Raw genomic sequence first — 25,244 nt, 5'->3', positions numbered from 1 at the left:
GTTGGGTTGGCACGAATCGAGACTGGGATTTGTCACTCCGTGTAAACGGAGAGGTATCTCTGGGCCCACTCGGTAGGACATCATCATTATGTGCACAATGTGACCAAGGAGTTGATCACGGGATGATGTGAGTTACGGAACAAGTAAAGAGACTTGCCGGTAACGAGATTGAACAAGGTATAAGGATACCGACGATCGAATCTCGGGCAAGTAACATATCGATAGACAAAGGGAATTGTATACGGGATTGATAATCCTCGATATCGTGGTTCATCCGATGAGATCATCGAGGAGCATGTGGGAGCCAACATGGGTATCCAGATCCCGCTGTTGGTTATTGACCGGAGAGTCGTCTCGGTCATGTCTGCGTGTCTCCCGAACCCGTAGGGTCTACACACTTAAGGTTCGATGACGCTAGGGTTATAGAGATATTAGTATGCGGTAACCCGAAAGTTTTTCGGAGTCCCGGATGAGATCCCGGACGTCACGAGGAGTTCCGGAATGGTCCGGAGGTAAAGATTTATATATGGGAAGTCTTATTTTGGTCGCCGGAAAAGTTCCGCACTTTATCGGTATTGTACCGGGAGTGCCGAAAGGGGTCCGGGGGTCCACCAAGGGGGTCCACCAGCCTCGGGGGGGCACATGGGCTGTAGGGGGTGCGCCTTGGCCTATATGGGCCAAGGGCACCAGCCCCAAGAGGCCCATGCGCCAAGAGATAAGGAAAAGGGAGAGTCCTAAAGGGGGAAGGCACCTCCGAGGTGCCTTGGGGGGGAAGGACTCCCCCCTGGCCGCACCCTTCCTTGGATGAAGGGCCAAGGCTGCGCCCCCCCCCCCTCTCCCTTGGCCCTATATATAGTGGGGGGAAGGGAGGGCAGCAATACCTAAGCCCTGGCGCCTCCCTCTCCCTCCCGTGACACCTCTTCCTCCCCGCTTGCGCTTGGTGAAGCCCTGCCGGGATCCCGCTACTTCCACCACCACGCCGTCGTGCTGCTGGATCTCCATCAACCTCTCCTCCCCCCTTGCTGGATCAAGAAGGAGGAGACGTCGCTGCTCCGTACGTGTGTTGAACGCGGAGGTGCCGTCCGTTCGGCGCTAGGATCATCGGTGATTTGGATCACGACGAGTACGACTCCATCAACCCCGTTCTCTTGAACGCTTCCGCTCGCGATCTACAAGGGTATGTAGATGCACTCCTTCCCTCTCGTTGCTAGTAAACTCCATAGATTGATCTTGGTGATGCGTAGAAAATTTTGAATTTCTGCTACGTTCCCCAACAGTGGCATCATGAGCTAGGTCTATGCGTAGTTTCTATGCACGAGTAGAACACAAAGTAGTTGTGGGCGTAGATGTTGCCAATTCTTCTTGCCGCTACTAGTCTTATCTTGTTTCGGCGGCATTGTGGGATGAAGCGGCCCGGACCGACGTTACACGTACGCTTACGTGAGACAGGTTCCACCGACTGACATGCACTAGTTGCATAAGGTGGCTAGCGGGTGTCTGTCTCTCCCACTTTAGTCGGAAGGGATTCGATGAAAAGGGTCCTTATGAAGGGTAAATAGAAATTGGCATATCACGTTGTGGTTTTACGTAGGTAAGAAACGTTCTTGCTAGAAACCTATACAAGCCACGTAAAAACTTGCAACAACAATTAGAGGACGTCTAACTTGTTTTTGCAGCATGTGCTATGTGATGTGATATGGCCAGAAGATGTGATGAATGATATATGTGATGTATGAGATTGATCATATTCTTGTAATAGGAATCACGACTTGCATCTCGATGAGTATGACAACCGGCAGGAGCCATAGGAGTTGTCTTTATTTTTTGTATGACCTGCGTGTCATTGAATAACGCCATGTAAATTACTTTACTTTATTGCTAAGCGCGTTAGCCATAGAAGTAGAAGTAATCGTTGGCGTGACAACTTCATGAAGACACAATGATGGAGATCATGATGATGGAGATCATGGTGTCATGCCGGTGACAAAGATGATCATGGTGCCCCGAAGATGGAGATCAAAGGAGCAAAGTGATATTGGCCATATCATGTCACTATTTGATTGCATGTGATGTTTATCATGTTATGCATCTTATTTTCTTAGAACGACGGTAGTAAGTAAGATGATCCCTTATAAAATTTCAAGAGACGTGTTCCCCCTAACTATGCACCGTTGCGAAGGTTCGTTGTTTCGAAGCACCACGTGATGATCGGGTGTGATAGATTCTAACGTTCGAATACAACGGGTGTTGACGAGCCTAGCATGTACAGACATGGCCTCGGAACACATGCAAAACACTTAGGTTGACTTGACGAGCCTAGCATGTACAGACATGGCCTCGGAACACGGAGGACCGAAAGGTCGAGCATGAGTCGTATAGAAGATACGATCAACATGGAGATGTTCACCGATCTTGACTAGTCCGTCTCACGTGATGATCGGACACGGCCTAGTTTGACTCGGATCATGTTTCACTTAGATGAGTAGAGGGATGTCTATCTGAGTGGGAGTTCATTAATCAGATGAACTCAATTATCATGAACATAGTCAAAAGGTCTTTGCAAATTATGTCATAGCTTGCTCTTTAGTTCTACTGTTTAAGATATGTTCCTAGAGAAAATTTAGTTGAAAGTTGATAGCAGCAATTATGCGGACTGGGTCCGTAAACTGAGGATTGTCCTCATTGTTGCACAGAAGGCTTATGTCCTTAATGCACCGCTCGGTGTGCTGAACCTCAGCGTCGTCTGTAGATGTTGCGGAACATCTGACATACACGTTTTGATGACTACGTGATAGTTCAGTGCGTAATGCTAACGGTTTAGAATTGTGGCACCAAAGACGGTTTTGAAACGTCGCAGAACATATGAGATGTTCCGAAGACTGAAATTGGGATTTCAGACTAGTGCCCACGTCAAGAGGTATGAGACCTCTGACAAGTTTCTTAAGCCTGCAAACTAAGGGAGAAAAGCTCAATCGTTGAGCATGTGCTCAGATTGTCTGAGTACTACAATCACTTGAATCGAGTGGGAGTGAATCTTCCAGATGAGATAGTGATGGTTCTCCATAGTCACTGCCACCAAGCTAGTAGAGCTTCGTGATGAACTATAACATATCAGGGATAGTTATGATGATCCTTGAGCTATTCGCGATGTTTGACACCGCGAGAGTATAAATCAAGAAGGAGCATCAATTGTTGATGGTTAGTAAAACCACTAGTTTAAGAAGGGCAAGGGCAAAAGGGATACTTCATGAAACAGCAAGTCATTTGCTGCTCTAGTGAAGAATCCCAAGGTTGAACCCAAACCCGAGACTAAATGCTTCTGTAATGAGGGGAACGGTCACTGAAGCGGAACTACCCTAGATACTTGGTAGATGAGAAGGCAGGCAAGGTCGACAGAAGTATATTGGATATACATTATATGAATGTGTACTTTACTAGTACTCCTAGCAGCACCAGGGTATTAGATGCCGGTTCGGTTGCTAAGTGTTAGTAACTCGAAATAAAAGCTGCGGAATAAACGGAGACTAGCTAAAGGTGAGATGACGATATGTGTTGGAAGTTTTTCCAAGGTTGATGTGATCAAGCATCGCATGCTCCCTCTACCATCGAGATTGGGGTTAAACCTGAATAATTGTTATTTGGTGTTTGCGTTGAGCATAGACATGATTGGATTATGTTTATCGCAATACGGTTATTCATTAAAGGAGAATAATGGTTACTCTGTTTATTTGAATAATACCTTCAATGGTCTTGCACCTAAAATGAATCTCGATCGTAGTGATACACATGTTCATGCCAATAGTAATGATAGTACCACATACTTGTGGCACTGCAATTTGAGTCATATTGGTATAGAACGCATGAAGAAGCTCCATGTAGATGGATCTTTGGACTCAGTCGTTTCTGAAAAGATTGAGACATGCGAACCATGTCTATTGGTATATATGCATGAAGAAACTCCATGCAGATGGATCGTTTGGACTCACTTGATTTTGAATCACTTGAGACATGCAGAACATACCACATGGGCAAGATGACTGAAAGGCCTCGTTTTCAGTAAGATGGAACAAGAGAGCAACTTATTGGAAGTAATACATTTTGATGTATGCAGTCCAATGAGTGCTGAGGCATGCAGTGGATATCGTTATGTTCTTACTTCACAGATGATTTGAGTAGATGCTGAGTGTATTTACTTGATGAAACACAAGTCTGAATTATTGAAAGGTTCAAGTAATTTCAGAGTGAAGTTGAAGATCGTCGTGACAAGAGGATAAGATGTCTGTGATATGATCATAGAGATGAGTATCTGAGTTACGAGTTTGGCACACAATTAAGACATTGTGGAAAGTGTTTCACAATTAATACCGCCTGGAACACCATAGTGTGATGGTGTGTCCGAACATCATAACTGCACCCTATTGGATATGGTGCATGCCATGATGTCTCTTATCGAATTACCACTATCGTTTATGGGTTAGGCATTAGAGACAACCGCATTCACTTTAAATAGGGCACCACGCAATTCCGTTGAGACGACACCGTTTAGAGAAACCTAAGTTGTCGTTTCTTAAAAGTTTGGGGCTGCGATGCTTATGTGAAAAAGTTTCAGGCTGATGAGCTCGAACCTAAAGCGGATAAATGCATCTTCATAGAAAACCCAAAAACAGTTGGCTATACCTCCTATTTCAGACCTGGAAGCAAAAGTAATTGCTTCTAGAAACGAGTCCTTTCTCGAGGAAAAGTTTCTCTCGAAAGAATTGAGTGGGAGGATGGTGGAGACTTGATAAGGTTATTGAACCGTCACTTCAACTAGGGTGTAGCAGGGCACAGGAAGTTGTTCCTGTGGCACCTACACCAATTGAAGTGGAAGCTTATGATAGTGATCATGAAACTTCGGATCAAGTCACTACCAAACCTCGTAGGACGACGAGGATGCGTAATACTTCAGAGTAGTGTGTGATCCTATCTTGGAAGTCATGTTGTTGGACAACGATGAACCTATGAGCTATGGAGAAGCGATGGTGGGCCCATATTCCGACAAAATGGTTAGAAGCCATGAAATCCAAGATAAATGGATCTTTAAGAAGAAGACGGACGTGGACGGTAATGTTACCGTCTATGAAGCTCGACTTGTGGCAAAGAGTATTTTCACAAGTTCAAGGAGTTGACTACGATGAGATTTTCTCATCCGTAGCGATGCTTAAGTCCGTCGGAATCATGTTAGCATTAGCTGCATTTATGAAATCTGGCAGATGGATGTCAAAACAAGTTTCCTTACCAGTTTTCGTAAGGAAAGGTTGTATGTGATACAATCAGAAAGGTTTTGTCGATCCTAAGGATGCTAAAAGGTATGCTAGCTCCAGCGATCCTTCCATGGATTAGAGCAAGCATCTCGGAGTCAGAATATACGCTTTGATGGAGTGATCAAAGTTTTTGGGTTTATACAAAGTTTGTTAGAAACTTGTATTTACAATAAAGTGAGTGGGAGCGCTACAACATTTCTGATAAGTATATGTGAATGACATATTGTTGATCCGAAATGATGTAAAATTTCTGGAAAGCACAAAGGGTTGTTTGAAAGGAGTTTTTCAAAGGAAGACCTGGATAAAGCTGCTTACATATTGGGCATCAAGATCCATAGAGATAGATCAAGAGGCCCGATGATACTTTCAAAGAACGCACACCTTGACATGATTTTGAAAGAGTTCAAAATAGATCAGCAAAGAAGGAGTTCTTGGCTGTGTTACAAGGTGTGAGTATTGAGTAAGACTCAAGACCTGACCACAGCAGAAGAGAGAGAAAGGACGAAGGTCGTCCCCTATGCTTTAGACATAGGTTCTACAGTATGCTATGCTGTGTACCGCACATGAAGTGTGCCTTGCCATGAGTTGGTCAAGGGGTACAATAGTGATCCGGGAATGGATCACATGACAGCGGTCGAACTGATCTTTAGTATCCAGTGGATTAAGGATTTTCTCGATTATGGAGGTGAAAAGGAGTTCGTCGTAAAGGGTTACGTCGATGCGAACTTTGACACTAATCCGGATGACTCTGAGTAGTAAACCGGATTCGTATAGTAGAGCAATTATTTGAAATGGCTCCAAATAGCACGTGGTAGCATCCACAAGATGACATAGATATTCGTAAAAGCACACACGGATCTGAAAGGTTCAGACCCGTTGACTAATAACCTCTCTCACAAGCATAACATGATCAAACCAGAACTCATTGAGTGTTAATCACATAGTGATGTGAACTAGATTGTTGACTCTAGTAAACTCTTTAGATGTTGGTCACATGGTGATGTGACCTGTCAGTGTTAATCACATGGTGATGTGAACTAGATTATTAACTCTAGTGCAAGTGGGAGACTGTTGGAAATATGCCCTAGAGGCAATAATAAATAGATTATTATTATATTTCCTTGTTCATGATAATCGTTTATTATCCATGCTAGAATTGTATTGATAGGAAACTCAGATGCATGTGTGGATACATAGACAACACCATATCAGTGCGGTCACCACGATCAGCGTTGGAGTCGGAGCCACCGAACATGGCGAGGGCGGAGGAGACCACCTCAGTAGCGTGCATGCTGAGGTTGTACTCTACGATTTCCAGGCGGGAGCGAGTGATGTCGAAGGTGGTCAACGACAACGTGTCGCCCAAAATGGTACAAATGGCGTCGAAGCGGTTTCCCAACCCATGGAGCAGCTGCATGATCAGGTCCGGGCCGGAAACGGGGGCGTCGTTGTCAGCGAAACCATCCGCAAGTGCATTCAGATGGCGTGCATACTTAGCAACCAAGAGAACCCCCTCCTTGAGGTTCCGGTACCGACGCGTCAAGTGAAGATAACGAGCCCCTTGGTTGGTGCTACTTGTGAGTTGCGTTGGGATTTCCTCAAAGAGGAGAGGATGATGCAGTACAATAGAGATAAGTATTTCCCACAGTTATGACCAATGTTATCAATCCAGTAGGAGAACCAAGCAACACTATGTAAACAACACGTGCAAACAAAAAACAAATACTTGCAACCCAATGCGTAGAGGGGTTGTCAATCCCTCAACGGTTACGAGCAAGATTAAACAATGTAGTTTTTGATACATAGATCAAACAAAAATACAAAATAAAATAAATAAAAGAAAATTGCAGTAAGGTATTTTTGGTTTTAATATATGATAGAAAATAGACCCGGGGGCCACAGTTTTTACTAGAGGCTTCTCTCATAAAAATAGCATACGGTGGGTAGACAAATTACTGTTGGGCAATTGACAGAAAAGCAAATAATCATGACGATATGCAAGGCAATGATCATGTATATATGCATCACATCCGAGACAAGTAGACAGAAATGATTTTGCATCTACTATTATTACTCCACACATCGACCGCTATCCAACATGCATCTAGTGTATTAAGTTCATGGAAGAATGGAGTAACACCTTAAGCAAGATGTCATGATGTAGACAAGATAAACTCACATATGAAATAAATCCCATCTTGGTACCTTCATAGCAATGATACATGTTGGAAATATGCCCTAGAGGCAATAATAAATAGGTTATTATTATATTTCCTTGTTCATGATAATCGTTTATTATCCATGCTAGAATTGTATTGATAGGAAACTCAGATGCATGTGTGGATACATAGACAACACCATATCCCTAGTAAGCCTCTAGGAGACTAGCTCGTTGATCAATAGATGGTTACGGTTTCCTGACCATGGACAGTGGATGTCGTTGATAACGGGATCACATCATTAGGAGAATGATGTGATGGACAAGACCCAATCCTAAGCCTAGCACCAGATCGTGCAGTTCGTTTGCTTAGAGCTTTTCTAATGTCAAGTATCATTTCCTTAGACCATGAGATTGTGCAACTCCCGGATACCGTAGGAATGCTTTGGGTGTACCAAACATCACAACGTAACTGGGTGGCTATAAAGGTGCACTACAGGTATCTCCGAAAGTGTCTGTTGGGTTGGCACAAATCGAGACTGGGATTTGTCACTCCGTGTAAACGGAGAGGTATCTCTGGGCCCACTCGGTAGGACATCATCATTATGTGCACAATGTGACCAAGGAGTTGATCACGGGATGATGTGAGTTACGGAACGAGTAAAGAGACTTGCCGGTAACGAGATTGAACAAGGTATAAGGATACCGACGATCGAATCTCGGGCAAGTAACATATCGATAGACAAAGGGAATTGTATACGGGATTGATAATCCTCGATATCGTGGTTCATCCGATGAGATCATCGAGGAGCATGTGGGAGCCAACATGGGTATCCAGATCCCGCTGTTGGTTATTGACCGGAGAGTCGTCTCGGTCATGTCTGCGTGTCTCCCGAACCCGTAGGGTCTACACACTTAAGGTTCGGTGACGCTAGGGTTATAGAGATATTAGTATGCGGTAACCCGAAAGTTGTTCGGAGTCTCGGATGAGATCCCGGACGTCACGAGGAGTTCTGGAATGGTCCGGAGGTAAAGATTTATATATGGAAGTCTTATTTTGGTCGCCGGAAAAGTTCCGCACTTTATCGGTATTGTACCGGGAGTGCCGAAAGGGGTCCGGGGGTCCACCAAGGGGGTCCACCAGCCCCGGGGGGGCACATGGGCTGTAGGGGGTGCGCCTTGTCCTATATGGGCCAAGGGCACCAGCCCCAAGAGGCCCATGCGCCAAGAGATAAGGAAAAGGGAGAGTCCTAAAGGGGGAAGGAACCTCCGAGGTGCCTTGGGGGGGAAGGACTCCCCCCTGGACGCACCCTTCCTTGGAGGAAGGGCCAAGGCTGCGCCCCCCCCCCCCTCTCCCTTGGCTCTATATATAGTGGGGGGAAGGGAGGGCAGCAATACCTAAGCCCTGGCGCCTCCCTCTCCCTCCCGTGACACCTCTTCCTCCCCGCTTGCGCTTGGTGAAGCCCTGTCGGGATCCCGCTACTTCCACCACCACGCCGTCGTGCTGCTGGATCTCCATCAACCTCTCCTCCCCCCTTGCTGGATCAAGAAGGAGGAGACGTCGCTGCTCCGTACGTGTGTTGAACGCGGAGGTGCCGTCCGTTCGGCGCTAGGATCATCGGTGATTTGGATCACGACGAGTACGACTCCATCAACCCCGTTCTCTTGAACGCTTCCGCTCGCGATCTACAAGGGTATGTAGATGCACTCCTTCCCTCTCGTTGCTAGTAAACTCCATAGATTGATCTTGGTGATGCGTAGAAAATTTTGAATTTCTGCTACGTTCCCCAACAATACATGCGTGTCATGTCCCTTTCTATCACTGGGATTGAGCACCGCAAGATCGAACCCATCACAAAGCACCTCTTCCCATGGCAAGATAAATCAATCTAGTTGGCCAAATCGTACCAATAAATTGGAGAAGAAATACGAGGCTATACCATTCATGCATAAAAGAATTCAAAGAAAACTCAAATAATATTCATGGATATATCTGATCATAAACTCACAATTCATCGGATCCCAACAAACACACTACAAAAAGTGACTACATCAAATAGATTTCCAAGAACACCGAGGAGTACATTGTTATTGAAGATCAAAAAGAGATAAGAAGCCATCTAGCTACTAACTATGGACCCTTAGGTCCGTGGTAAACTACTCACACATCATTGGAGGGCAACAAGAATGATGAAGAGCCGCCTCCATGATCGAATCCCCCGCCGGCAGAGTGCCGGAAAAGGCCTCTAGATGGGATCTCGTGGTTTTGGAACTTGCGGCGGCGGAAAAAGTATTTCGTGGTCTCCCTGGTAGGTTTCCTGATTTTAGAGTATTTATAGAGGCGGAGTTAGGTTAAGCGGAGGCTTGTGGGCCCCACTATGTACCAGGGTGCGCCACAGGCCCCTGGCGCGCCCTGGTGCCTAGTGGGCCACTCCTTCGTCTTCTCGTTCCATCCCGAAGCTTCCAAGGTCTCTTATTACCAGGAAAAAATCTCCAAAATGTTTCATGGCATTTGGAATTCGTTTGGTACTGATATTCTGCAAAGTCAAAAACAAGCAAAAACAGCAACTGGCACTGGGCACTAAGTTAATAGGTTACTCCCAAAAAATGATATAAAGTTGCTTGTAAATGTATATAAAACATCCAAGATTGATAATATAATAGCATGGAACAATCAAAAATTATAGATACGTTGGAGACATATCAATTGGCGAGGAGGTAGTCCTTGATACGCTGCCACGTCATACACGCATTGACATCGCCACCCATGGTGAGGTCCAGAAGAGGATGGGTGAGTGTGAAGAAGATCCAAAGGGTGTGGCATTGATCAACGTCAAGCCAGGCAACGTGGGGATGAGCAAGGGGTGGGCGTTCTACGTGATCCTCAATGCGGTAGTGGAGGAGAAAAATATGAAAGAAGATGCCCCACTTTACATAGTTATTTCCAGCATGATCCAGCTTGAACTTTATGTACTTGGATATATGATCGTGTAGCTATTGTGGGGAGAGGGGCCAGTAGGAGGGGTAGCAGAGGTATGGAGCATGACTAGGGTGGCGAAGGAGGGACCCAGAGTGGTGGAGAACATGAGAGAAGGAAAGGTCATCGAGAAGAAGCATGAGAGAAAGGACAGGTTTGCAATCGTAGAAGGAGGCATGCCGAAGATGTCCTCGGAGGCCATGGCGTCTGATACCAAGATAAGGTGGATAATTACTCACTGTGCCGCTATATTGACTGAATACAATGTAGAGGATACAAATAGAGGGATTCCCAACTACCCTCGTAAGTATAGGCACGCAGGGAATGAACGATGAGAGAGGATCGTTATCCTAGTGACTAGGGAGGTAGTTCAATAGAGAGGCACACATGCTATAATTGTGAAAAGTGCACATACAAAAATATAACATGTAAACAGAGGATGACCAGATCAGTTGTCATGCACTCCAGTGCAGTCCTGCCCATCGGACACAAGGAGGCAGCAGTGGCCATAGAGCATCGGACGACGGAGAAAATTGACGGAACCGACATAACCGTACCGATTAGTGGCAACACGGCAGGAACCAGATAGATGATGGCTTGACAACGCCAATGCAACGCCTCAACCTCCTTTGACCCGAGATAGAGAGAGGAGGGGCAAAATCTCGTTCTATGTCCACTATGTTGTTCTTCCATTGGCCATCATGTTGGAGGAAGAAGACGGTGTCATAGATGTGATGTCATAGATGTGAGGTCTCGCCACTGTTGCAACGTCTATGCCACCAGCGAGGTCTATGTAGTGCACGTGAAATAGGTCTAGGGTTTATGGCTACGGGCTCCTGTGTCAATTGGAGGTGGAGGATAGGTAGGTTGCAAGAGGGGGATGCGGCGAGAACACTTCAGGCAGCGGCACCGGAACAAAGGAATGATGGGTCGAGGAGAGCTTCTAGGGGCGTTTGCATTTAATACGAAATGGAAAGCAATGGGATATTGGGGTAGGAGTAGCTGATGATGACGTGTTGGGAGTTATGATAGGCGCGTGCTCACCACCACTCCACATCTCTCACGTTCGATATGGAAAACCGCAAAAAATTAATAGCCACACCCAAATTGTATCCGCAAATATCCCCTGAATTACATTGCATCTCCATTACAAAATTCACGCGGGAAGCGAAAAAATCTCAAAAAAGGAGGGAAGGCAAATTGTACGTGGTATAGAAGCTTGGGGGGTCTCAAATCACGTGCAAATGTCTTAATTGAATGGTGCGGGCATTCTTAGCCATCCAACGTCAGTAACCAAATTTGTCCAGACCGATCCAACATCCAAAATCCCTCCGTCGGAACCAAACTGAGTGGAGATTTGGGGGAGTCTGGACGTGCGTCGTGGTCGTACTCCAACAACGTGGCACCATCCAAAAGTCTTCTCTCTCCCTCCGCTCTAGAACTCTCCGCCCTACATTCATGCTAGTCAGATGGGACGCGACCGGATGGGCGGTAGCGTACCCGCATCGATATTGGCTGACCAATGTGGCATTCACATGGCACGGTGATCGAGAAGCCTACTCTGGCCACTGCTGGCATTGAAGCAACGCCGGTCCGCTTCCCTGTCTATTAAGCTGATCGACCATAGATGCCAGGCCCTAAAACACCACATTACCAACTCTCGTGTCCCAAATCTGGCCACCTCCACTATCAGCCGGCGTAATGGGCAAGTCCGACGTGTCCAAGTGGTTCCCAGCGTGCTCCTCCAAATCCGGGGGGAGCTCCGTATCGCGCCGCCGGCGCAAATGATCTCTGGGGCCCTCCGCGTCCATGGCTCCATCACTCATCAAGCCGGAGTCGGTCTCCTCGTACAATGAGAAGTAGCAACTACCCTTCCTCGTTGGGCCGCCGCGATGGACGAGGAACTCATGGGGCATATGGAGCTGGTGCTAGCGCGGCAAATCATCGACTGTGGCCCGGCGTCGCTGTCTCCTGTGCTCCACAGCGGCGTCCAAATCGGACACAACATGAAGGAGGAGCTGACATCTGCGCCATGCAGCCTGACGTCTAGATCGAACTCCCCAACAAGGAGCAGGCACCACTATCCTTGTCGCATCGGCAGTCGAACAACTAGTGGCCCTCGGTCACCGTGAAGGAGGATCCCTCCTACCTGGCGTCCTCAGGGACAACAAATGCCTCGCCGAGGCAGAGCGGCGGGAGCGATGCAATGCGGCGTGTTGGGTGACATTCGCGAAGTCAGACGTCGTGCCGACCGGGGTACTCGTGGACCCCGCGCTTGTAGAGGCCTGGGCCCTGGATCAGTCCAGAACCACCAAGCAGACCGTCGCATGCCATCGACGCCGGCTCGGCAACCAGCTCACCAGGTGGGGTTGGACAAGTCTGACTGCTTCTCCTCGCTCCAAGGGAAGGGTGGGCGACACAAGGAGGAGTTCGCGGTCAGTCGTCGATGCCAGTCGAAGGCAACCGAGCGTTTGCGCCAAGCGGAGGCAGTCGAACGGTGAGCGCGTTGTGGCGGCTGTGCAGTGATGTTGTGATGCCTGGCGGGTCTTGTGCCCATTGGAAGAACGGGGATAACAACTCCGAGGACAACAACAATGGTGGCACGGACGACGCTCAAGCGACGATGCGAACGGCGAGAGAGGTCCTGGTGGCCAAGACGACCATGCCTACGCGGTCACCGTCCGGTACCTCGCTTAGTTTAGGTTAAAATTAGTTTATACTTTGAAATTTTGACTGTTTGATGGTAAATATATCAAAATTTAATAAATGCCTAAACTGAACCAAACATTTGATACCCATGATTGAATGTCCGACACTCCACCGGTTGTGCATGAACACATCAGCGTTGGAGTTACCCTTATCTTATAACTTCTATTTCTCCATTCAACTAGAAAGACCAATGACTGCATCATCACGACTAGAACCAATTACCATTGTTAGCATCTTCAAGTGACATGTGTGTGAAGATAGACAAGGGTCTTGTGGTGGACACGGCGTCATGGACTTGGACCAGAGCAGTGGCTACCTCTCTTGGTTGGAAGGCTGGCCCTGCCTCACAGCACGTGTCACCCGACACACGCCAAATGGGAGGTACGACGACACCTGAGGACCCACCTGTCAAACGTTGCACGGACTCTCGCCTGAATTCCTCACTCTCAAAAGAAAGGAAAAGACCCACTTGCCTATTTTGTCTTTTTATGGGCGCTTGGCTGGCCTCTTGTTCTTTTGTGGTGGCATGCATAGAAGATATACACTTGGGGCTGCGCTCACATGTCACGCGGGCCCCAACATGGAAACGTCCAACACACAGAAGAGAAGATATTGTGGTCCACACTGGAAAGCTACTGACCCTTTCCTAGAAACTTCCTTTTCACCTTTCGTTTGGAACTATACTAGGAGAGTTTTTTTTAAGGAAACGATGAGAGTTATGAATGGATGGACAAGCAGACACCAAGAAAAGTTGTTGATTCTAGATACTCGTCAAGGTAACAATGTGGAGTGAATTTTTCAAAAAAAACATAGAGAGAGAAGTGATCAGACATATCATAACTTATATCGTCGGACCATACAGATTATCGTAGTAGTAGTATTTTTCTTCTCAGTTGTTTGTAGTTGATAAAACAGGCATCCATATAATTATATTTGGAAATGTAGTATCAAAAAGGGAATAACAAAAATGGATAACTACTGGTTGAGAAAGTACATAAATGGGAAGTACAATCGTGTGACATATTTGCCTGTCATGTGGGGCCACACGACCTATGCGCGGCATGCGTTGTCATGCCAATCCGAGTTCCGTTGCTTCCTTCTGGTTCCACCGATTCATGACCATAAGCAGAGCTTAATGTCCTGATTCACATGGTTCCAACGGCCTAACCAACTAGAAGTCTTGCACTCTTGCTGAATATCTTTTTCATAAATGAGTGAACTCTTCTGTTTGTTTCTTTTTTGTCTACTGTAGAGGCCTAATTATTAGTAACAAGTAATGGGTAGTCTGAGTTGATTAACAATATTTGGAAACTTCAGGGAGTGGATTTTAATTTGACTATTAAGTGGATTTTAATTTGCACTCCTGCTTCTTATATTTACTTCCCAAAAAGTGCATTCAAAAGTTTAAAACACCAGATGCCTATTTCTTATTACCTTCCTTTTTACTCCCTCCGTCCTACAATATAACAGCGTTTTTTCAACCTATGTTAGCTTGGAAAACGATCTTATATCGTGGGACGGAGGGAGTACATAACATGTGAAGTTGGGACTGAAAAATAAAGGAAAAATGCATCGAAGAAAGAACATCTTTACACTAATACAACCACACTACCATGTTAATGCACACTCGCTAACTAAGGCAAGAGTTTGCTATCGCCAATCTCTATTGCTTTTGGATCTTCAAGCGAAGCGACTGTCGTTCCATCATATATATATGCCTCATCTTGCTATGTTAGAACCTAATGCGCACCTTGTCACGCCGTTTTTCACTCCACTTTTTTCTTACTTGATTCTATATTGTTGTGGGGATGTGCATGGTCCTCCCATGTTGGAGACAGTACCTTAATATGGTTGGCTGCTCGGCAAAATCTGGCATGGAGCCAATGGGGTGGCCACACATCGGCAACTAAATAAGGACACATTCTTTCTGGTGAACACATTTAACATGATAAAACTTACATAATCTTATTAAACAAAACATAATCTAGCGTTGAAGGAGTGGTTTTCATGATCTTTTACTTTTGTGGAGTAGATTTGATTATTGAGTAGTTGATTACCATGTACTTTAAAAATAGTTTAGTTATTTGAGCCCACATGAGAAGAGCCGAGTAGGAGGGGGGTGAAGAATGAGGTTGCGGAGACGCCTTGTGATGGGTCGGCGCTGCTTTCAATTGTCGAAACTCAAACTTTCGGCCCAACAATATAGGCGCCAAATACGATGGGCCATTAGGAGTATGTGTCGATATCAGCACCCGAAGCGGTTCGCCTTTATGGTTGGGCCTAAGTTTTTTTGAAAACATGAATGTATCTATAAGTTGCCGTCAAAAGGTGCACCACTATTAAGAAAATGCAGTGTAGAAACCTAGCACAGTATAGTTACCAAACAAACCACATGGTGAATGTGGTTAGGTATTTCAAAATCAAATATGAAACAAACGGTCATAAAACTAACAGTAAAGCCACCACCAGTTAAATTTGCAAAACAAATGTATTCTTCCAAAAATATAGCCAAGAAAGGTACTAGGCTATGAATAGAAATCAAAAATTAATCAAGTAAAGCCATCCGATTCTCGCAGTCTAGCCCCTTAAGTTTTCTCTTATCACTCCCGAGTCGTCGTGGCTTCGTCCCTTTAATGATGCTAAGCCTTCACTATTCGGCGCATTCCATTTTCACACCGACTCCACATCCTCTGCTCCCACAGAGCCAGGGCCTCGCCGGCGACTAGTCGGAGATGGCCTTCCATCGCCAGAGAACACTCTGCTTCACAACCATTGCCACCTTATTCCTCCTGCACCATATCGCCGCCGCTTCCTCCTCGCTAGTCCAAGAACATGACAAGTCGGCGCTCCTCCAACTCATGAACGGACTCTCCTCCGGCTGCGGCGACGTCCCTGGCTACTGGTCACCGGACTCAGGCGTTCAACACTGCTCCTGGAAGGAGGTGAGATGCGACATGCGGTCCCGGGTCGTCGCCATCTCCCTCCCTTCCCAACCCAGCCGGCGACTCGCCGGGGTGTTGTCACCGGCGGTGGCCTGCCTCACCGACCTCAAAGTACTTTCTCTACCCTCCCGAGGGCTCCTCGGAGAGATACCTGGTGAGTTATGGCGGCTGCGGAACCTGGAGGTCCTCAACCTCGCGGGCAACTCCCTCCGCGGCTCCCTTCCGGCCATCTTCCCCAAGGGGCTGCAGAGTTTGGACCTTTCTGGCAACCAGCTCTCCGGGAGAATCCCTCCTGGTCTCGGGGACTGCTCGCACCTCCGGCGGCTCCGGATGTCTTCCAATTCTCTGGATGGTTTCATCCCTCCGCAGATTGGGAGGCTTGCCGAGTTGCGGGCCTTGGAATTGTCCGGGAACAGACTAGCCGGTGGCGTTCCGCCGGAGCTCCGGCATTGCAGTTACCTGGTCAAGATGGGCCTCAGCAGAAATTTACTCCATGGGCAAGTACCTTCCTCCATTCTCAAGGAGCTCAAGAAGTTGAGGTTTCTGTCATTAGCTGGGAACAATTTCAGTGGTGAGATACCATCCGGTCTGGGTCAGCTGAGATCGCTCAGGGTGCTAAATTTGTCCTCAAATTCTCTGTCAGGAGTGGTTCCCATTGATCTCGTGGCACTGAGAGATCACACCGTTCTACTCCTTGACAGTGATCTGCTCCCTGCGAAGGTTTCCGCTCCTATGCCATCACCTCAAATGGCTGAGATTTCCCAAGTGACAGCTGATAGTTCAGGGGTAGGTCCACCACCGCACTCTGCTGAAGTATTTACAGTCATCCCCCAATACAAAAGCACCTGGGTACTTACCGAGGCAAACCGAGGCACCCCGCCTGATGGCAGCGGCAATGTTGGTCATCTGAAGACCATGGAGATTGTTGCAATAGCTTTGGTGTTAGTCGTCATTGTTGCGCTTTTAGTTGTGGCCACCATATACGTTTTCAAAAGGAGAAGACGAACCCCGAGGCAACCAAGACGCTCTGGCACTGGCACTAGCACTGGCACTAGAAGGGAGAGGGAGGTGAAGGTTTTTGATGGCGTTGACATTGGAGCTTCCCTAACTTATGAGGCAATTGTCCGGGCCACTGGAAATTTTAACGCAAGCAACTGCATCGGCTTTGGTGGCTTTGGCGCGACATATAAAGCTGAGGTTGCACCTGGGGTTTTGGTGGCAGTAAAGAGGCTTTCTATTGGGAGGCAACACGGTGCCAAGCAGTTCCAAGCAGAAGTTGAAACCCTTGGGCGGCGTCGCCATCCTAATCTTGTCACTCTCATGGGGTACCATATCAGTGACCAAGAGACATTCCTGATATACAACTATTTGCCAGGTGGAAACTTGGAGAGGTTCATACAGGAGAGAACTAAGAGGCAAATTGGTTGGAGGGTGCTCCACAAAATTGCTCTGGATATTGCTCATGCTCTTGCTTTCATGCATGATGAGTGCTCCCCCCGCATTCTGCACCGAGATGTTAAGCCAAGCAACATATTGCTCGACAATGACTTCAATGCATATCTCTCTGATTTTGGATTAGCAAAACTTCTTCGCAACTCACAAACTCATACAACCACAAGTGTTGCTGGTACTTTTGGTTATGTCGCGCCGGAGTATGCAATGACATGCCGTGTGTCTGATAAAGCAGATGTTTATAGCTATGGGGTTCTGCTTCTTGAACTGATCTCGGATAAGAAAGTGCTGGATCCATCGTTCTCTCCATATGGAAATGGTTTCAACATTATTAGCTGGGCTAATAAGCTAATCCAAAGCGGTAGAGTTTGCGAGTTCTTCGTTGAGGGCTTGTGGAATAAGGCCCCACATGATGACCTGGTTGAGATTATGAAGCTGGGGGTCCTGTGCACTGTGGAGTCTCTTTCTTCTAGGCCCAAAATGAAGCATGTTGTTCGTCGTCTAAGAGAACTCCGTCCGCCTTCTTACTAGGGAAGAACAAGAATGGAGGTAAGAAGCACTTATTACATGGACTATTTTTATCCACTTCTTATCCATGGACATTAAGTTAGTTTACTTTGGATAGATTGGATGCTTATACCTATGTTGATGTGATAATACTCAAAGGAAAGTTCCAGTACTGATTTCCTTCTTATACCATCATACAATGTTGATTCATGTGCCAGTATGTAGTGTCCTATGGTTAGTATGTCAGTTTTAACAATAGAGCATCTTTCCTTCTAATTTTTTATAAATGTGTTATATTAGTAAAATCACCCGTACAGGTGTGAATAATCTCTATGGTCTTCTTTTCTTTTCGGCTTCTAGAGTATTGTGCAATATATTTATAAGGACCTTCCCTTGTCGAATTCTGCAAATAAAATTTAGGCTGCCCTATGTGTTGACTGGAGAAAGAAGCAAGTTTGGATGACAAGAATTTGTTTCTCAAAGCAGATGGCTGTGCAAGAAACTGACATAGTACCCTGTTGCTTCTTGGTAATGCGGTAGAGAGAAAAGGCTGGTAGAAAAACTGATGGATTGACTAGTGCGTAATTTAGTATGCAGGAATTATTTTTCCAAAATAAAGTGTCAGTGGTGGCACTGGTGAAAAAGGAACATCTTTGGTAGTCACACCTAGAAAAGAAAAATGCTCTTTTTGGTTGTATCTTTGAAGCTGCACATAATTGGTCATTGATGTGGTATTTCCGCGTTATTCAAGGGAAATCTCACTTTGATCCTGAACATGCCTGGCTGTCAAAATCATTTGATGGTTCAGCATTAGATGTGCGCTCTATTTATGGGGGAAAGTCTGAAATAATTGTCTCTCTAGTTTCATTAATGTTGCATCCAGATAGAGTCATGGTTACCTTTATTAGACACTGATGCCGTCCTTACTGATATGTGCCATTTCTTGTATGCAGTTCACCAGGGCTTGTGGCGCAGTGGTCGGTCGTCTGTTCCGCACAGCAGCGATTCGAGGACAAGATGCACATATCCTCTGTGTTATAGGAACACCCTTAGTATGGTTAGCAGGATAACAATAAGTCTTCTTTGTGAAGAGGTCTAAACATGTTTACTCCCCCACCGCCAAACACCGTCTTGATATCGGTGGTACCGTTGTGATCGAATTTGTTGGTCGTTGAATGTGCGCCGCAACCAAGGTTCTATGTCTATTGCAGGGATGAAAGGTCTGGGTTCTGGTGGTCTTCTCTCAGTCTCAGACAGTGACGCTTGTTGACATGAAGAACAAGGTTGAGAGCTGAATAAAACTGTTGCTTATTGATGATTTGGTGCGGCATACAAGAGTATATAAGAGGGTACAAACCGACTTGGGGTAGGGGTACAAAACTGACTTGGCCTAGAAGTCGTATATCATAATGACTACTCTAACATCCCCCCGCGGTATCAACGGCAGGCTCGACGACGTTGAGACTGAAACAGATATCTTGAAACGGCTTAGTAGGCAGTGCCTTGGTGAAAATGTCAGCAAACTGAGCCGTAGAGGGAACATGAAGCACCCGAACCTGACCAAGAGCAACCTTTTCACGAACAAAATGAATATCAATCTCAATATGCTTTGTGCGTCGGTGTTGAACTGGATTGCTGGTCATGTAGACTGCTGATATGTTGTCACAGTAGACAATAGTGGCCTGCTCAATAGGCATGTGTAGCTCGGAGAGTAACTGCCGAATCCAGATGGTATCTGCAACGGCATGTGCCACAGCGCGATACTCAGCCTCGGCCGACGAACGTGAGACTGTAACCTGTCTTTTCGAAGACCAAGAAATCAAATCGTTACCAAGAAAAACACAAAAACCGGAAGTGGACCTTCGAGTGTCAGGACAACCAGGCCAGTCTGCATCAGAGTATGCGGTACGCGAGTTTGGAGAAGAATTATTGAGGTGGAGACCATGATTGAGAGTTCCTTTTAAATACCGAAAAATGCGTTTAACATGATTATAGTGAGGAACCCGGGGATCATGCATATAGAGACATGCTTGTTGAACAGCAAAAGAGATTTCAGGACGGGTAATGGTGAGATATTGGAGAGCACCTGTTAGGCTACGATAGAGAGTAGGATCGGAAAAGGGTTCACCGGTAGCCGAAAGTTTAAAACTAGTATCGACAGGAGTGCGAGATGATTGACAGTCAAGCATACCAGCATGATTAAGAAGATCAAGAATATACTGGCGTTGGGAAAGAAAAAGGCTGGAGGAATCTCGAACAACAGCAATGCCTAAGAAATGATGAAGGAGTCCTAGGTCAGTCATAGAAAATTCAGATCTAAGAAGAGAGACAATATGATCTAAGAACTTTTGAGAGGAGGCGGTAAGAATGATATCATCTACATAGAGAAGTAAATAGGCAGTGTCAGAAGTTTGATGATACACAAAAAGAGAGGTGTCGGAGAGATGTGGAGCGAAGCCTATTGTTTGAATGAAGGAGGAGAAGCGTTGAAACCAAGCTCGTGGGGCCTGAGACCGTAGAGAGATTTCTGAAAAAGACATACATGAGTTGGAAAGGATGGATTTTCAAAACCCAGAGGTTGCTGGCAGTAGACAGTTTCTTGAAGGAAACCATGGAGGAAAGCATTTTCAACATCAAGTTGGTGAATGGGCCATGAAGAGGAGACAACAACACTAAGAACGGTGCGAATGGTGCTAGGTTTAACAACAGGAGAGAAGGTTTCTTCGTAATCAATTCCTTGTTGCTGAGAAAAGCCACGACAAACCCACCTGGCTTTATATTGTGAGAGGCTCCCATCGGAGTGGAACTTTTGGCGAAAAATCCATTTGCCAGAAACAATATTTGTATTGGGAGGACGAGGAACAAGTTGCCAGGTGTTGTTTTGAAGTAAAGCATTATATTCTTCTTGCATGGCAGCGGCCCAATTGGGATCAAGTAGAGCAGTTTTGTAATTCTTTGAAAGAGAAGTGAGAGATACGGAGGTATGAAGGTTTAGGCGGTCTTGGGGTTGATGAAATCCTGATTTGGCCCTAGTACGCATGCGATGATCATTAATCGGGGCTGCTGTAGGAATAACACGAGGGGGTAAGGTGGGTACTGGTGAGTCCGGCGCAGCGGAAGAGTCGGACGAAGGAGTAGGGCTGGGTGGTGGAGTGGGAGCAGGGCTGGATGGTGGAGTGGGAGTAGGGGCCGGGGGTGTTGGGGAGGAAGCAGGGGTCGGGGGTGTTGGAGACGTCTCGGGTGGGGTGAGTGTATGGTTGGGATTGGCTATGGTGGGTGTTAATGGTGGTGGTGATAAGTTGTGTTCGGCAGGTAGGGGAGTATATAGTTGGAAAGGACGGGGAGAGGGGGTGTTTGCGGAGTTAGGGGTGTTGGATGGTGTAGTAGTGCGTTGTGAGAAAGGAAAAATGTGCTCAGCAAACGTGACATGACGAGAGACATGAACGTGTCCGGTGTGAAGGTCGAGACAGCGATAGCCTTTGTGCTCGTCAGAGAAGCCGAGAAAAGCACATGGGATAGAGCGTGGTGACAATTTATTTGCGGAAGTGGCGTAGGCATTGGGAAAACAGAGACAACCGAAAACACGAACTGCGGAGTAGTCGGGGTGGGAAAGAAAGAGGAAATAATAGGGAGTAGTGTTGGGTTTAGTTTTAGAAGGTTGAATATTTAGAAGGAAGGTGGCCATGTGTAGGGCTTCAGCCCAAAACTTGGGAGGCATAGATGATTGAATGAGGAGAGTGCAAACTATATCATTGAGGGTGCGAAGAGAGCGTTCTGCTTTACCATTTTGAGGGGAGGTGTAGGGACATGAGAACCTAAGCAGGATGCCATGTTGTAAGAAAAAAGTATGATTTTTAATGTTATCAAACTCGCGACCATTGTCACATTGGATAAAGCGAATTGGGAGGAAGAAGTGAACAGACACATAGCGTTGAAAATTAAGGAAAAGAGAATGGACCTCGGATTTGTTGCGTAGAGGAAAAGTCCAGACAAAGTGGGTGAAATCATCTAGGATAACAAGGTAGTATTTAAAATCCGAAACACTTGCAATGGGAGAGGTCCATAAATCACAATGTATTAATTCAAAGGGATAAGTGCTACAAGAACTAGAGGAACTAAAGGGAAGACGCACATGTTTGCCTAATTGACAAGACTCGCAAAACACAGAATTATGAGAGTCCCTATTACATGGTATGGTAAATTCACTAAGCATAGAAGCTAAGACGGCGGGGTTGGGATGGCCCAAGCGACGATGCCAGAGATCGACGGAGGCCAGCATGGATGTTGGAGGGGTGGCGGCAGGAACTCCATTAAGAGAATATAGATCACCGGAGCTATTGAAGCGAGCGATCTCGGCCTTGGTCAGGTAATCCTTCACAGATAAACCAAAAGGGTCAAATTCAGCCGAAACTAGATTGTCGCAAGTAAATTGGCGAACAGAGATAAGATTTTTAATGAGGGCGGGTGCAACTAGAACATCGCGAAGTAAAAGAGGTTTGGTGGAAGAGGGAAGTTGAGCCTGACCAACACAATATATAGGAATAGATGATCCATCTCCAAGGATAATGGAAGGGAAAGGAGATTTAGTGCAAGAAGATAACCAATTACTAGATGCAGACATATGACTAGAGGCCCCTGAATCAAAGATCCAATCCGTACCTGAGTTTCCTTGTGCAGCAAAGTTATTCATGGCCTGGAGAAAGGCATCTTGATCCCAGCTCGGCGTCGCAGGTGAGGGTGGCGTCGGAAGCGGTGCCGGCGGATACGATGGTGAAGGCAGTAGGGCCGGCTGGGGAGTGTAGTAGGCATTGGCCGGCTGTGGTGGGGGTGGCGTCGGGAGCAGGGCCGGCTGAGGTGTGTAGTAGGCGCCGCCGTCGGTGCTGTAATGACCATAAGGAGCATACGTCGGGGCGGCGTGATAGGCATTGGCCGGCTGTCGGGGGTTGAGAACCCCGGGAGCACCAGTAGGCGGCCGAAGGCCGGGTTGCCAAGCACCTGAGTATGCCGGCGGAGCACCGAGGGTGGACGGAGCGGACCAGGGCATGGGCCATGCTTGAACAAGCCCCGTCCAAGGATCATGAGGAGGCCGCCATGCAACCGCAGATGGAGCACTGGTGGGTGGTGCAGGACTCGGTGCTGGTGATGTCGTAGGCGGAACCGAACGAGTCGAGGGCGGCCTGTAGATAGGGTTTTTGTCGCGGTAGTTCGGACTAGGACGCCAGCCTGGGGGCGGTTCAACAGATGACGATGCGGACGGCCCGGCGGCAGGAGCCGGCCTGGAAGGCGGCGCTGGTGTAGACGACAGAGGAGGACGAGCCGCAGCATGAAAGACCTTGGGGCGAGAGTCCTTGCGAGCTTGTGTTTTCGCCGCGAGTTGTAGCAAGGAACGAACTTCAGCGAAGGTAGGAGGGGGCCGTATCATCGGTATGAACGAGGCTTGCTTGTCAAAGTCTTTGCTGAGGCCGACGACGACGATATTGATTAGCTGTGAGTCGCTAACTGTATCGCCGAGTTCGCGGAGCTCATCACCAATGGTCTTAATGCGCTGGCAGAACAGGTTCACCGGAGCGTCTCCTTGCACCATATTGCGAAGCTCGGTGTGGAGAGCGTTTTTCCGAGCGTCGGTGTTGCTTTGGAAGAGCTGACGGAGGGAGTGCCAGATGTTGGCAGCGGTGGCGCCGTCGTGATCGAGCATGTTGAAGATCTCGGTGGTGATGCGGGTGTAGAACCACTGGATGATCGCGAGATCGTCTTTCAACCATTGCGGATCGTCGGGGCGGGGAAGACAGTTGGCGGCGACATGCGAGCGCAGGTTGCAGCGGCCGAGGTGGAGATCGAAGAGATGTCTCCAATGGTAGTAGTTGTGGGCGGCGAGATCAAGAACTATGGGAATGTAGGGGATGACGTCGGAGATTGTGTCAGCAAGAGATATTGGTGCGGCGAGGATGGGTGCAGGGTAGTTTTGTGGAGCTATGGTGAGGGCCCAGAGAGAAGCGGCCGCGGCGTTGGCAGCCTTGGCGATGAATGCGGCCCGGCGCTCGAAGTAGCCGGGCGACGGCGGTGGCGTTGGCGGAGCCATACCTTAAACCCTGGGACCGGTATCTGATACCATGAGAGCTGAATAAAACTGTTGCTTATTGATAATTTGGTGCGGCATACAAGAGTATATAAAAGGGTATAAACCGACTTGGGATAGGGATACAAAACTGACTTAGACTAGAAGTCGTATATCATAATGACTACTCTAACAAAGGTAAATGAATTGATCGGGTCCAGGTCGAAACGAACGATTTAGTCCCCAAAAAAAGTTGCAAAAGGTGAAGGTAGCACGTAGACTTGGGTTAGTGGTGCACCAGCAGGTAGACTTGGGTTGGGGAAAATACCCGATGCTGAGGAGGCATATCATCGAACAGCTCACCGTTCACCGCGTAGGAGTAGTCCAGCTTGTGTTCATTGTGGAGAACTGGAGACCCAGCCAGAGACCGATGAAAGCAGAGACGCGGCCATGATCATGTAGATAGACAGGGACTGGACTGGACTGGGCCAATTCTAAGGGCAGCACCACTTGCAACTCGATCGACGTCGACTTCCAGAGCCCTTTGGAGGAAGGGACGGTATTGGAAGCTTCATCGACAAACCAACAGTTGTGGGAAGCCCTTTGTGCTACAGGACAGTAGCATTTCCCTGCGTCACGCCGGGATGTGGAGACTCGAACTTCACGGAAGTGGCGTGGGGAAGAGGAAGAAGTTGTTTTTTTCGAGGGGTCGGAAGAGGAAGTAGGCAGGGAGAAGGAAGCTTAGGGGAAAGTAGTGTTTACAATGATCATTCCTATCCTCGCACACTCGCTTAAGTAGGTGACCGTTACAAGCCCACATGGACTGGGCTGCTTCAGCCAGGACTCACGCCATGGGCCAGGCCCAGGCCGTAAGAACAGCTCGCCCTCACCGTTGTTTCTCAAAAAAAACAACAGTAAAAAAAACTCGCCCTCGTAGCACTGGACCATTGTTCCTGCAGCCGTAGCACTGGACCATTCCCACGTAGTCATGGATAGCGGCAATCCGCTCCAAGCTATCTTCCACTGTGTGCGAGTATTACCTCCCACCCGCATCAGTAGGGACAGCAACACTTGAGCCGGCTTGGATACCTTGTCACCAAGGGGGAACAAAGAATCTGAAATGTCTGAACCAGGAGCCGGT

The 25,244-nt window shown here is 47.3% G+C and overlaps 1 protein-coding gene across 1 annotated transcript; it reads left to right on the top strand.

Annotated features, from left to right (window-relative positions):
- The first annotated feature begins 15,807 nt into the window (after positions 1 to 15,807).
- Positions 15,808 to 19,363, top strand: LOC109762650 (uncharacterized). Its single transcript, XM_020321521.4, has 2 exons — positions 15,808 to 18,090; positions 19,002 to 19,363. The coding sequence occupies exon 1, from the start codon at positions 15,880 to 15,882 to the stop codon at positions 18,070 to 18,072; it is 2,193 nt and encodes a 730-aa protein (XP_020177110.1). The 5' UTR covers positions 15,808 to 15,879; the 3' UTR covers positions 18,073 to 18,090; positions 19,002 to 19,363.
- The last annotated feature ends 5,881 nt before the right edge of the window (positions 19,364 to 25,244 follow it).

This window comes from Aegilops tauschii, chromosome 2, assembly GCF_002575655.3.
Source record: "Aegilops tauschii subsp. strangulata cultivar AL8/78 chromosome 2, Aet v6.0, whole genome shotgun sequence".
Classification (NCBI taxonomy): domain Eukaryota; kingdom Viridiplantae; phylum Streptophyta; class Magnoliopsida; order Poales; family Poaceae; genus Aegilops; species Aegilops tauschii.
This window is presented reverse-complemented; position numbering and strand designations above follow the sequence as displayed.